The sequence below is a fragment of the Solanum tuberosum genome, unplaced genomic scaffold, assembly GCF_000226075.1.
Source record: "Solanum tuberosum cultivar DM 1-3 516 R44 unplaced genomic scaffold, SolTub_3.0 scf00150, whole genome shotgun sequence".
NCBI lineage: Eukaryota > Viridiplantae > Streptophyta > Magnoliopsida > Solanales > Solanaceae > Solanum > Solanum tuberosum.
The window spans coordinates 659,908-675,132 of record NW_006239073.1 but is presented as its reverse complement, the minus strand read 5'-3'; the positions used below and the strand labels follow the sequence as shown (position 1 = coordinate 675,132).

The following is a 15,225-nucleotide window of genomic DNA, read 5'->3' as shown; positions in this document are numbered from 1 at the left end:
ATGATGTGGTTATTAATTTTATTTACATATGAAATAAATGGTTAGTAGATATAAATGTGGTGTTATTTTAACAAAATATAAACTTGTGGGTCAATTTTTGTATTTAAAAAATCTCAAATCATGATATGGAATTTCCAAATCATGATTTTTGGAGAATATGGAATTTCATCTCATGATATGAAATCATTAGATGGAATCAACGTGAAATTGCATGTCCAAACGTTGATTTCATCTCACAATTCCATATCATGAAATAGTATCGCATGGCCAAGCACCTACTTAATCAAATATGTGGGTTTGAAAGTTGGCAATAAAGAGTGTATCCATACAAATAACTCTCTTTTTTTCATTTGATATTCGATAAAATTTGTGTCGCATGCAGTTTCATTAAAACACAAAAACACTCTCCATGCTACTAATTAAAATTCTTTTCATTCCAAAACTTAGACCAAAAAACTTGTATTAACAGTAGAACATCTTACCATAATATCTAATGTTTGACATACACCCTTTTTATTTAAACTGTTGGAACCTAAACTAGTTAGATCCAAAAAAAATTAAATAAGCTAAGGTGATTAAACACACAAAAAAGTCCATCATGCCCATAATTGTCAACCAAATATCAAGTTTTATATTTATAAATGAATATATAGGAGTAGTAGTTAGTAGAGAATGGGAGTAATTAATTATAGAACAGTACTATTTAATTTCTCACATGTAGCAAGGGCATTTTGGTACTTGGCATAAATGGAAGAAAACAACATGTCCTACTCCCTTTATATCACATTATATTTTCACTCCCTTCCATTTCATTTCCATATAAACCCTAAACAAACAGTACACTTCCCCCTCTGCTCTCTCTTCTCTACCCCATTAATACCAAAAAAAAATTGCTTCCCCAATTTTAGCTAAAGAAAAAGTACCAATTATTGATCATTTTCAGAAAAAAACAAAACTAGCTATACCAGTACTCTTCCAATTTTTTCTAGTATTGTTCAAACATACGAATATTTCTTCACTTTCCTTTTTTTTTTATAATTTTGTTACTCTGACGATGAACAGTAACAAAATCAATAAAGCGACCGATCTAGAATAAGGAAGATAAAGATCGATCCTAAAGACGTATTTATGGCTTCTTTTACGGAATTAGTTGAGAATTCGAATCATCATCCTCAGGAGAAAATCAACATCGAAACAGTTAACAACATCGAGATAACTTCTTCTTCTTCATCTGCTGCTGCACCGGCGGCACCAGCTAGCTCAAGTAGCAGATATGAAAATCAGAAGCGGCGGGATTGGAACACGTTCGGTCAGTACCTGAGAAACCACAGGCCTCCACTCACGCTCTCTAGATGCAGTGGTGCTCACGTCCTTGAATTCCTTCGTTACCTTGATCAATTCGGCAAGACTAAAGTTCATACTCCGGTAGGATTATCCGATTATATTCTCTCCAGAATTCAGTAACTTCTTGCTTAAATTTTGTATATGTATTAAAATAACTAAAAATATTTGAATTGAACTCAATTTAAAATTGTATATTAATCTATTGTTACTGAAGAAACTCATAAACATCGATCTTACATTTGGTACTATATATATATCTCTCAACTCCTCAATTTATGTGATACTGTTTGACTAAAAGCTTTTAAATATTCAATTGTGATGTTTAGGGAGTAATATATAACTTTTTCAGCCGTTTGTGATTCAGATGTGTCCGTTTTATGGGCATCCGAATCCGCCAGCACCGTGTCCGTGTCCGCTAAAGCAAGCTTGGGGGAGCCTTGACGCACTGGTAGGACGACTTAGAGCGGCTTATGAAGAAAATGGAGGGAAGCCGGAGACGAACCCTTTTGGTGCTCGTGCTGTTAGGCTTTATCTTCGCGAGGTTCGTGATTTGCAGTCCAAAGCGAGGGGAGTTAGTTACGAGAAGAAGAAAAAACGGAAACGCCCTCCTCCTCCACCACCACCGCAACAACAACTGCCACTGTCATCGCCACCACTATCAGGTGAACCTGAACGTTGAATTATTGTTTTCTTTACCATTTTTGCTTCAATCGAATAGATTTTGGTATCAACTTTTGCCATTCATGAGATACAAAAGTGTCAAGTCATTTACAGACAATAAATATGCCAAAAAAGTTAAAAGAAGATTCAAATGCTAAAATTTGATGGTTTAATTTTTTAAGGGGTTGTTTGTATGGGTATTGGCCTATTGGGATAGATAAAGTTATTCTATATTATATTAATTGAGATACTTCACCAGATAATGATGATTTAAATAATTTCATTACTAACTAATATCCCAATAAATAACTTTTTATCCCGTAATTATATATTATCCCTTATTCCTATGTAGCAAATGTCCCGGAAGTTTGGAACCATGAACACAATGTAAGATTCCTGCTAATAATAATTTATACTCAGGGTGTTTGGATTAATTTGTGCGCGATTAATTTTATGAATATATGTTATCTATTATCAATACTAATGCATGCCGAATATCTCTTTCGAGATTTAGGCAAATGAAAAGTAATTGCTTAATGTTTTTGTTTCCAATGAAATTTGAATCTAAGACCTCATAATATACATTCTTTTGCTCTTCCGCTTTCCAACTTTTACAGCTTTAATGTACTTTCCAATTGTTGCATGCTCTTATACTAAACCTGTTCATGCTTCTTACTAAGAACGTTAATGAAATTGCTACACAACATTATGATGTTACACTTGAAAAAAATACTGTATTTATCTCCTTTTTTACTTTTATTTTTTCTAGCTAATCTTAGATTATACCTATATATGTTGCTCAAATTCTTTAAAAATATCGATTAGTTTTTGTCATATACTCCAAAATAGTGTATTTTGAAAAATCCAATACAAATACAATAACAATTTTGAGAAGTCCAGACAACTTAAGCTGGACAATAAAGAAAAATCAGGGTCACATCTATAAAGCAAGATCCTAGTATGTTTGATTGAACTGTCTCTAATTACTCGGATTGAAGTGAAAGTTGGCATATAACTATCACAAAAATAACTTTTAGCGGCAATAAATAGACACATTATAAAAAGTGTTAAAGTCTTTATCTGCATAAATTAAGTGGCATTAGATTCAATGTCGCACAAGACTTTAGGGACATACACAAAGAGCGTTAATTGCCGCTAAAAATACATACATATTTAGTGACAATTGAACTATTGTTGTTAATTAATTATCGCTAAAGATCATTTTTGATGTAGTGTATGGTCTTTGTTTTCTTGAAGCAAAAACTGCTCATTATATGTGACAAAGGCTAACGACCACAAGCTAATGGACCAGATCAGACTATATTTTAGCATGATATAATTATAGAGAGAATAAAACAAAGGAATGAAGCTAGAATAGTTAAATATTCTTTGTTCAAATAAGAAAAATTTAGTTGATTCCAACTTGTTTGAGATTGAAGATGTTAGAAATATCAATGAGTTACTTGACTTGTAAAGATATCCATATATTAATTATTTGATAAGAGTTACTATTACTATAGTCATGATCATAATTTTAAATGAGTACTCCATAATACCTATATAATTTACTCTTAATTTTTTTTTCTCAGTATATTTTACATATATTTAGCTCACTATCATTTGTTTTTGTTTTTATTTTTCCCTCTAAAAGGTAAAGGTGTATTACCATTTGAGTTATGACTATTCAGCAGCTTTACCTTCAGGCCGCGCAAAACCATGGGGATTAATTTGAGGTTCAAATAGTGACGAAATCAGAAATTTTAATAAATTAAACTTGTGCGGTGCTATATTGGCCTTTTTACTTTGTTCTATATATATACTTTATTTCAAACTCCCTCAATTTTAATTTGTTTGACATATTTTGACTTGATACTAATTATAAGAAAATAATGAAGACTTTTAAATCTCATAATCTTAAATTAAAGATATGTCAAATATATCAAAATATCCTTCAATTTAGTAATCTTAAGCTTGTCATTTGGAAAGTTAGAATTAAAATATTTCTAAAAAGGGGGAAAAACATTCTTTTTAAATGAGCTTAAAAAAAAAGGGAAGTAAATCAATTAAGTGCAACTGCTTAATTATTCATGAAATTAATGTATCAATTACTTGAATCCTTAAGAAAGGTCTATGAAATACATTGGAGAGAGAGAGAATACACATAAATTCAAAACCACAAATAAATAAATAAATATATATATATAGTAGTGTACTCTTCTGAAGTAGGGGACAGAAAATCAAAGCTCGCATTTACTATAAATTTTTGCAACTGTTTCTACAGGAAGAAAAGAGGGTCTCTAACACTATTTTTCCATTTCAATTTATTTGTATGATTTTGATTTAGTATGAAGTTTGAGAAAGTAAATAAAAGTTTTGAATCTCAAGGCATTAAATCAGATAAATTTTCTTTTTTAAACTTCATACCAAGTTAAAATCAAATAAATAAATTGAAACGAATAAAAAACTATATTTAGGGATCTTTTGGTTGAGAAATAGGGGCGAAGCTAAAAGTACAATGGTACAAGTATGAGTTGGCTGAACCCAATACCATTATTTATGTTTAAAATTTTTTATTAAATATGCATGCGTTAATATTATATTCAGAACCTAGTTATGAAAATCATTAGTTTAAACTTGAAACTCATATAAAGTTTGAAACTTTAGTTTCGGTTCTGTTGAAAAGCAGGTGAGAGCTATTAATATACAGAATATATAGTTATTACACCTTAGTTTCAACCAAAACGAGGTTAGCTGTATAAATCATTATCACTTCTTCATTTAAATTAGAGAAAATACATAAAAAATAATAATATAAACTTGACAGCAAAATTTACTTTAGGCGTTTAAATTGTTAACAATTCTGAACTGATTAAATACCACCCTAAGAGCTGACGTGGCAAAGTGAGTGTATTCACTCTCCTCAAAGTGCGTGAAATAATAAAAATAAAAAGACTGAAAAGTAAAATCATACACATGACATTTTATTATTGATCAATATATAACTAATAATTTTTAATTTTTTTTTATAACTTAAAGTTAAAAAAAAATGTGAAATTTCTTGTTTAGAAGTAAATGAAATTTGTGGGTTCAATTTTTTTAAAAAATATTTAATCTTTTTGTTCTCTCATTATTTTGTTGTCTTCCCCAAATGTCTTCTTTCCAATTGAAGCACTCCTTATAGCTTTCTTCTTCCATACCAAAATTTTTCCTTCATCTCCCACCTCACCCGCCCTTCACTAATCACAAAATTCACCACCTAATTCATATTATTGAATGTAAACTTTCTTGAATATAAGTAACTCATTTTGAATTCTATTAGTTGTGATGCAAAAAATGTGGGTCTATCAACTTTCTTATACAACCTTCATTTTTCATTTGAGTTGTTAAGAAAAAAAATAACTTTCAAAAAATATTATTCTCCAAGAGGCAAATTTGTGGGAGAGAGAGAGGGTTCAAAGAAGAAAAAGTAAGTGTAGTATTTTAAAAAAAAATAAAAATTGACGAATGTTGAAGAAGAAAATAACTATTGAAGGCTGGAAATTTGGGGAAAAAAAAGAAGCTAGCGAAGGTTGAAAGTGGTGAAAATCAAGAAAGAAGAAGGGGAGGGGGGGTAGAAGAGAAGAGTCCGAAACCAAAAAGGCAACAAATTTTTTCGAAAATTCCAAAAGGGCAATTCAATTAATTATGAAACCAAAAGGATAACAATACCGTTAAAATTAGGTTTTCTAAAACGAGGCTCAAATTCCAATGAGCCTTACGAGGCTCAGCCGCCAATGAGCCTTGTAAGGCACAACATTTTTTTTAAAAAAAACCCTGCAAGGCTCATTGGCGGCTGTGCCTTACAAGGCTCATTGGAATTTGAGCCTTGTAAGGCTCATTGAAATTTGAGCCTCATTTTAGAAAATCTAATTTAAGCGGTGTTTAAAATTGTTACCCTTTTGGTTTCATAATTAATTGAGTTGCCCTTTTGGAATTTTCGAAAAAATTTGTTGCCCTTTTGGTTTCGGACTCTAGAAGAGAAGGGGTGGAAGAAGATGGGCAATTTTGATTTAAAAATACATTTTAATTAATTGATTAGTGTAATGAATTTTAAGAAAATGTTTAAGAAAAAAAGGTAATAAGCAAAAAAAAAATTGAAAATTAATGACATGGTGCTTACATGGTTGTGATGTGGTGCTTACATGACTATGATGTGCTAGGTGAGAGTGGTATTCTATTCTCAGAATTGTATTAAATTCACTTCAAAGATGTTAAAGGGGTATTTAAACACCCGTGTAGTTTAAATGTTAAAGTAAGTTGTGCTCTCATGTCAAGTTTAAGAGGGTTTTTATGTATTTTCTCTTTAAATTAAGGGTTAGTTTAGGGTTTTTCCATCCATTATATCTTTATCTTTAGCTAGTATATATATATGCATTAGCACCAATGATTTGTCGATCTTTACTTTTTTACATGTGATTTTACCTTTAGCTAACACTTATAATTACCTATATTACATTGGTCGTGGTATCATGATATACACAAATTGACAATATTCATCTAATTATATTTAATATTAGGAATTTTTACATAACTTTGCACTGTAGTCCGACACTCCATCTAATCTGTATTTGTACCGGATAGGATCGATCAAGAGTGATATTTTTTTATTAAAAAATTAAAATCGAGATTTCTAATTAAAAAAAATAACGACTAACCTTATCAATTATTATGGTGGTAACTTTTGCATAGTATGGTGCCTAAATATTGTAGGAGTTAGAGTAGTGTGGGTACGAAAATGGTGCATTCAGCAGTCAACTCAGATGGGACCCACCGTATATGATTCCACGTGCATCCCTGTCATTCGTGTCGGGTACAGTAAATCCGTACCCGAATCCTGTTGAGTAGTGGGCACGACCTTTTTTGGATTTTTCTTCACCCAATCCAATTCATCATTCATGCAACTTTATCTGGTTATTTCCACTTTTGTCCTTACTTTGTGTTTGATTTTTTTATTTTTATCTTTGGGGTAAATAATTTGTTTGCAGGTATTATAAAATATAAATGCTAGTATATCTTTGGCCAAACACATATGCAGACCCTTAAACTTGTCCCTAAATTTCATTTTGACACTCCAACTCAACCTTGTTCCATTTTAACCTTTCAACTCCAAATTTTATGTTCCATTTTGGCACTTCTAAGTGATGTGGCAGAGAGTGTGCATCACACATTCTCTAAGAGAGTGAAAGACAAAAATAAAGTATTTTAAAAAAAAATAATAAAAAGATTACCCTTCAACTCTATTTCTTTTATGTAACATTTAACACAAAATACTAATTTTATGATTTCTTTATTTCTATATATGTTATTCAACTGCAATTTTGCATTTTAAAAATCGACGATCATCTGTTAATTATTGTAAAAAATTAAAATTGACGGATTATCATTGATTTTTTTATAAAAAAAGTAACAATTTCTTTTTAAGAGTTTTCCTATATTTTTGCGTGAAAAATAACCGACGAAAGTGCGTCGATTTTCTTTCTTAAAAAAATCAATGACAACCCAAAGAAGTCTATCGAGTTTCAACATTTTTTTGTAGTGTTATTAATTAGCAATGAACATGAGTTTTTTTTTTACTCGTATTTAGTTGAATGGAAAATTAGAAAGCTTATATTTGAGCTAGTCCAAGTAGACTAGATATGAAAAAAAATAAATATGTGATGTTATTTAAATTAACTAATTGTTTTTTTTAAAAAAAACAACACACTTTCACCGATTATTTTTTCACACAATAATGTACAGAATCTCTAAAAAAAATATATTTTAAAAAAAAATGATGTTCATCTATTATTTTTTAACACAATAATGGCATGTGAAGTACACACATCCCACTTTGCTGATTCTTTGGAAAAAAGTACCAAAATGGAACATAAAAATTGGAGTTGAAGGGTTAAAATGGAACAAGGTTGAGTTGGAGTGCCAAAATGAAATTTAGGGACAAGTTTAAGGGTCTGCATATGTGTTTGGCCTATATCTTTTAACTTGATTACATACATTTAAAATATCATATGCTACATAAAATTGTTATAGTATATGATATCACTTAGAATAAATATGTTTATTTAATTAATTGGCAAATTACAAAAATCACATACTTTTAAGGCAAAATTACAATATATCCCTTAAAAGTTTATAATTATAGAAATCCCTCAAACGGATACAACAATATAAGGGGAAAAGGGACGGATTTACCCCCGAACTTTAATAAATGGTACGTCTATGCCCTCCGTTATACTTTGCGTCCACATAAGCCCCTGCCGTCCAATTATAGGTACACATATACCCCTCTCACTAACGGACCCCTAATTTCTTACACGTGTCTTAATCCTATTGAACTACCCGTTTGACCCCTTTTTTTAACCCATAACCCAACTATCCGCCCCATAACCCAATACCCGCCCAATTTTCTCTAAAGGAATCCTAATTAAAACGCCCAAATTAACACACCAAAATCCATCCCTTTTTCCTAGTCGGAGGTCCCCTACGTATCTCACACACCAAAACCCCAGTCGTCGCCCGTATTCAACTATCCGCCGCGATTCCAGTTTGTCTGAATTCAGAGGTTATTGTAGATTTGACAACATTCCAAAATTTGCATTTTGAGTTAATACTCTCGAATTGCTATTGGTAATTTAAACTTTTCCATCGTAAAATCTTGTTGATAAACTTTCAGGCACTGTTTTATTTTCTGATAAAGCAAAATTCAATCTTTAGCAGATGACAAATTTTTATTCTACAATTACATTTTCCTCTTGCACATCAGTTTATAAAATCCTGTTGATCTCGAAAGTTTGTTGTTATGCTTCAACTTTCTGGCCATCCAAGGATAAGAAAAAAAAATTGTCCAAAAGGGAAGTTTGATCACTAGGTGTCAGTGTTATCAGCTGAACTGTTCTTATTGGTTCAAGTAAATATTTGTCAATCTGAAAAAAGTAGATAGGATGAGGAAAATGGAACCCATTCAACAGTCAAACGCCAACACAAATTTTCAGCCGTATGCAGCTTCAGTGACTCCAAATGACGAAAGTGAGCCTAGCAGATTTTTGAAGAGAATGTGATATAGAGAATGTTGGTTCTGTTCTTAGTAACGATGGTGATGATGAAGACGAGGAAAACTACTTGAAAACAGAGTACCTCTCATTGAGTCATTTCATTGCTTCCTCTGTTTCTTATACTTGAAAACAGAGTACCTCTCAATCTCCCCATGATTTCAGATGATATTATAATACAAACATAAATTACCTGATAAGGCCATATAAGGAAAACAAATATAAGATGAGGGCTTGTTATTCGAGACTCATAAGGATTGGATTAATAAGGAAGAGCACTGTTTGGGTGTTTTAATTAGGATTCCTTTTAGAGGAAATTACGTGGGTATTGGGTTATGGGGCGGATAGTTGGGTTATGGGTTAAAAAAAGGTCAAACGGGTAGTTCAATAGGATTAAGACACGTGTAAGAAATTAGGGGTCCGTTAGTGAGAGGGATATATGTGTACCTATAATTGGACGGCAGGGGCTTATGTGGACGCAAAGTATAACGGAGGGCATAGACGTACCATTTATTAAAGTTCGGGGGTAAATCCGTCCCTTTTCCCTAATATAAGCGCTGATACATTAATCTGATGCGCGAGATACATTAATCGTTAAGTAAGATACATTAATCGTTAGGTAAGATACATTACATTTTATACATGATACACTAATCTGATACACGAGATACACTAATCTGATGCGCTGATACATTAATCTTATGCGGGAGATACACTAATCTGATGCGTGAAAATGAGGGATTTTGGAAATTTGTAAAACTTATAGGAAATAATGGTAATAAGTAAACTAAAATGTGGGATTTCTATAATTAATCCTTAATTAATACTATATAAATTTAAGTGTTTACTTATATACATTCAAAATTGAAGAACGTAAATCCTAGCTGAAGTCAAATACAAAGGAAGGTTGCCCGTTCATGTAATATGCCTTTATATTTTTATATTATTATATATCTCAAGTTATGTCTCAAATTTTTTAAAAATTAGAATTCGATAGGAATAAATTTTTTATCTATGTTGTGATTTATGAACTTTCCATTTTAAATAATTTATTTCAGCACATTGAAAATTGCATGGAGTATAAAGATCATGATTTAAAAATTTGTAAATTATTGCAAACGTTTAACGATGTAAGTAATATTTTGTTTACAAGGTTGACCGCCGATTAGGGGTAGTCATAAATACCAAAAAATTGAAAAATCAAATCGAACCAAACTAATTCGGTTCTTCGATTTTTTGGCTTGGTGTCAGTGTTATTTTTTCAAAAATTTGATTCTTCGATTTGGTGTAAGGGTCTTAGAACCTCTGTGCACCGAAAAATCTAACTTTTATTAAAAATTAAAATTTAAAAAGAAATAAAGAAATTATATATATAAGCATTCTCTAAACTAAAAATAAAAAAATAAACTAACAATTAAATTATTTATGACCAAATCAAAGTAGCAACAAATCTACAATTCAATAGTGAACTTCAAATATTAATTTTCAAGAGGAATCAAAACATATTTTTATCAATGTACGTTATGTAAAATGAATCCGTCTTCGTCCTTGTTTTTCTTGAGAAGGAGTTGGAGGCACAATGTTCTTGACACAAATAAATATAGTCTTTTTGTTAGCACAATAAGCAAGCGTTTGGTCATAGATTTCCAAATATTCTTGGCAAATATTATTTGGGTGAAATTTCACCATGTGTTTGACCATAGTATTTGGAAAACATATTTAATTTTTTTAGAAAAATATGATTTATACCTATAAGTTTTAAAAACTATCAAAACTAACCATAAGTTTGTATTACAAGTCAATTAGATCTTCGTTGCAACAAATAACAAGTAGTGTCCATGACACTGGAGCAATGTGGTAGTTTGGAGTGAGTGCAACAAGCATTATTCCATACATCGTGAAGTAGACAAAACACATGACTTTGTTACCCTGAGCCGATTGTTCATCATTTTCATCAACAATCATATCATTACTTTTATATTCACTGAATATTTCATCACTACTATGGTGTTCACATAAAAAAAAAATTAATACAACGCAAACAACTACTATAGAGAGTGTTTTTGTAAAAGATAAAAGTTTGGTGTAAAATTTCAATTTTAAAAAAATCCCAAATAATGAGATTTGGTCCAAATACTAGAAAACACTAGAATTTGGAAATTTGAGATATTTGCCAAATAATAGCATATTGTATGGACAAACACTATTTGCCAATTTTTCCCTCAAATATTACTTGAAAAATCTATGGCCAAACGGGTCCTAAGTGTTCCATGGCGAGACACATCATTCCTTAAACATACTTTTAAATTTTTAAGTATCTTAATACTTTGATATTGTCCTCATTTTATTTTTCATCCACACCGAAAAATCGATCTAAAAACACTAAACCAAATCAAATAATTTAATTTGATATACGATACATACTTTTCTAAAACTGAAAACCGAATAATCGAACCCCACCCCTACCGCCAATTCCCCAGTATTGGACCGTACAAAACGAGGCCCACATCAAAAAGCAAAGCAAAGCCCACAGTTAGTTGCCAGCCCAAAAGGGGGCGGCGGGGTGGAGGGTGAGGGCGTGGGGGGTGGTCATACACTGAGATTCGTAGGCTCCATTTTCGCTTCTTTCCACTTTGAGCGGTCCTGATTTTTTTAGTTAACTTCAATGCTCTCACTACGGTGTGTCGGTCGGTTCGGTTTGATTTTATATATTATCGGTTCAATTTATCGATTTTTAGTTTTTAAACATGCTAAACCAATAAGATAATTTTTTATCGGTTTCAATTTAACCAATAAGAAAATGCTTATAAAACAAATATATGACTTCTCTAAAAAATTTGACATGACAAAACAACAATGTTACTTTACAAAAGCTCATAAAATAGAAATAATAATAACAAACATAAAAAGAACTATACATTTGGATAATGTAAAGTTGTGAACTCAAAATCACAACGAAATATTAATTGATGGCTAAATGACAAAGACATAACTATTAAGATAAAGAGATTAATATTTACTAATATGTATGTTTATGTAAAAGTAGTAAATTACTATAGTCTTAACTCTTAATGGGTTATCGATTTGCCCAATAACCCAATATTGAAAATCAATACCGAATCGATAACCCGATAATTGTTTTTAAAAAAACCATTAAGAAATCGTTAACCCAAAAACCCAATAGCAATAAACCAATAACACTTTTTTCGATTCAGTTTATCGATCGGTTCGATTTTTGCAAACACCTACTCACAACGATAAATTAGTGGGACAAGTCCCATTTGTTTTTGTTTTTTTATAAGATAAAGTTAAAAGTTACAAAATATTTAATGTTTAGTCACTTCATATCCAACTTCAAATATGTGAAATTAAAGCTTCACATTTCACATATATCAATTTGACGTTTAACTTACCTATAAATCGCATATTCCTAATTATATATTGACTTTAAACGAAATTCAGTTTTAGATATAAAATTAGATTTGGCAAATTCACTTTAAATAAGAATATGTGAAGGTAACATTAACTAAATAAATAATGTCACATTTTTATAATCAGAAGTAATTTAACTTCAAATTTTTTATTCTTAATAAAATGATTTATAGATAAATCAAACAATCATATCATATATATATATATAAATGAGGAACATAGAGAAAGTGATGTGACACCTCTCTATGGCCTCCATTCATTTTTTTTTCCTCCTTTTCTTGAGCATTTTTTTATTTTTAATTATTTGTTTTATTTTTAATATCTCATAAAGGCTTTATACTCAATTACTCAACTTTTTACCTCCCACTATAATATATCTTCTTTATTAGGTATAATGTGCATATAACTCTCATAATTTTCAACTTTTCATATTCATAACCCTTAAATATTAAATATGAAAGTTAAGATACCTTATGGTATTCCTCCATTATTTTCTATATAAATTCATATTTTTTGTTTCATTCTATCCAAAGTTACCCTTCATTTTCATTATAGTATTATATTTATGCTTTTATTTGGCTTGAAAAAGAAGAAGAAAACTTCTGAATAATGATAGACTTGTGAAGTGATATTGACAAGAACTTAAATAATTATGCATTGATTTTCTTTTCCTTCTATTTTTTAATGATATGATTATTGTACTATTTTTTTTTTATTTTTTTTTTCCTTATGTATCTCTATGATGCCTCTTAAATTTAATTTTATATGAAGAAAGCTTTTGAATGGTGAAAGATTTGTGAAATGAATATCAACAAGAGTGATGCCTCTTTGCTTTTGTTTGACTTGAAAAAAAAGAAGCTCTTGAATATTGATAGGTTTGTGAAGTGGATATAACAAGATTTTAGACAATTATGTATTGATTTTGTTTTTCCTTCTATTTTTAATTTTAATGATTAAAGTCGCATTAATATGTGTATTGTATTATTTCTTTCTTTCTTTCTTGTGAATCTTTATGATGCTTCTTAAGTTTAATTTTTATAGGAACTTCTTATTGTTGTAAGTCTATAATTTCTTTTAGTTCAAATTAGTATTATAAATACTAGAGTAGATCCTAATTAGATATCACTTCCTCACGAATTTATCCTAATTATGGTTGAAATTTTGCTATAAATACAAATCAAGTTTAAAATTTATAAATCTTTTCTCTCGGTTCAAATTAGTAACTTAATTATGTTAAAAGCCTGATACTAATCAAATTTTTTTAAAATTTATAATTAATTACTTAAAAGAAATAAAAATTTAAATTAAAGTAATTTTTTATTTGTTGTTTATTATGTAAGTTCTTAAAGCTATCGATAAATATGCCTGCATAAAAAAGTTTAAAAGATAAATATAAATAACATGGAGGGAGAGATGATGCGGTAATTCTAAAAAGTTTATATACACAAGAAGAAACATTTTATATTATTTGAAATAATTGAGACACAATCATTGTTATTGATATTATAAAGAAAGGGTATAACTTACGTTTTCATCATAAGGTTAAGTTGTATTGTTTATTATTTTTCTACAAAATTCAATTCATTAAACATAATTACATTTCATATTTGTTAGAGGAGGACAGAAAAGATCGAAATGAATAAAGTCAAATTTAACAACACAAATAAATAACACAAAGTATTAACTAAGTATAAGTTTGTTTTATATTGGGGGATTATAAATTAGTACTAGATTTATCTCTAAAATTAAAAAACAAGAAGATGATGTATGAATATTTAGTCAAATATATATTGTATCTGGATTAATAGCCTAAATATAGTATAAATATGAGAAGAGGGCATTTTGGGTCACCATTGTTTGAGTTTATTTTGGCTTACATGCTCATCATGTTTTGAAATTATAATAATAATTAGTTGACTGACTTTCTAAGAATAAGAACGTTAATTATATTTTTTCACGTTATAAAAATCATTATTCTTCGTTAAAGTTAATTGGTACGTTGAAGTTTAAAAAACATTACTCACTATTTAATTGTAACCATTACTTATTTACATTGAAAGTATATCAATTATATTTAACAAACCCAATATATATAATCTATTCTTTAAAAGTATATTTATTTATTTCTTCTATTGTTTTTTTTTTACTTTGAAAAATAGTGCATTTATGTTATTTATTTTTAAATCATTATAAATTACAAGAGGTTCGTTTACTTCTAAAGAAATGATTACATGTAAAAAATCATGTTTTTTTCCTATGGAACCAAATTATACATCTATACATTTAGAGGAACCAAATTATACATCTATACATTTATAGGAAGGTATAATATAATTATTTATATTCTTTTATGTAAGAAGAAATTCTTAAAAAATATTTAAAAATTTCGACTAAAGTTATTAAATATACATAAAAATATATTTTTATATGTATAATATCTTTTCTATTCAAATAATATTTAGTAAATTATTTGTGTTATTGATGACCGCGCAAAGCACGGATGAATTCACTAGTGTCATATAAATTAGGACGGAAGGAGTAGTAATTAATAACTTAAATAAGATGGTGGTTGTGTTTAGTTGCTTGCTAGTTGTTACTGTCAAGTGCCATATATATACTGATGAGATGTAGGACTTAAGTAGTTAAGAAAGTACATTTTTTTATTTTACTTTACCTGTAATAGTTCATCAAAATTTACCGTGTT

General features: G+C 29.5%; 1 protein-coding gene across 2 annotated transcripts; it reads left to right on the top strand.

Annotated features, from left to right (window-relative positions):
- Positions 1-798: 798 nt before the first annotated feature.
- LOC102585062 (protein LIGHT-DEPENDENT SHORT HYPOCOTYLS 4-like) lies at positions 799-3,861 on the top strand. Of its 2 annotated transcripts, none has more exons than XM_006352676.2 (3): positions 799-1,425; positions 1,709-2,006; positions 3,656-3,861. In XM_006352676.2, the coding sequence occupies exons 1-3, from the start codon at positions 1,129-1,131 to the stop codon at positions 3,682-3,684; spliced, it is 624 nt and encodes a 207-aa protein (XP_006352738.2). In that variant the 5' UTR covers positions 799-1,128; the 3' UTR covers positions 3,685-3,861. The 2 variants fall into 2 exon arrangements, with proteins under 2 accessions (XP_006352738.2, XP_015166537.1); XM_015311051.1 differs by lacking the exon at positions 3,656-3,861 and adding an exon at positions 3,262-3,624.
- Positions 3,862-15,225: the final 11,364 nt, after the last annotated feature.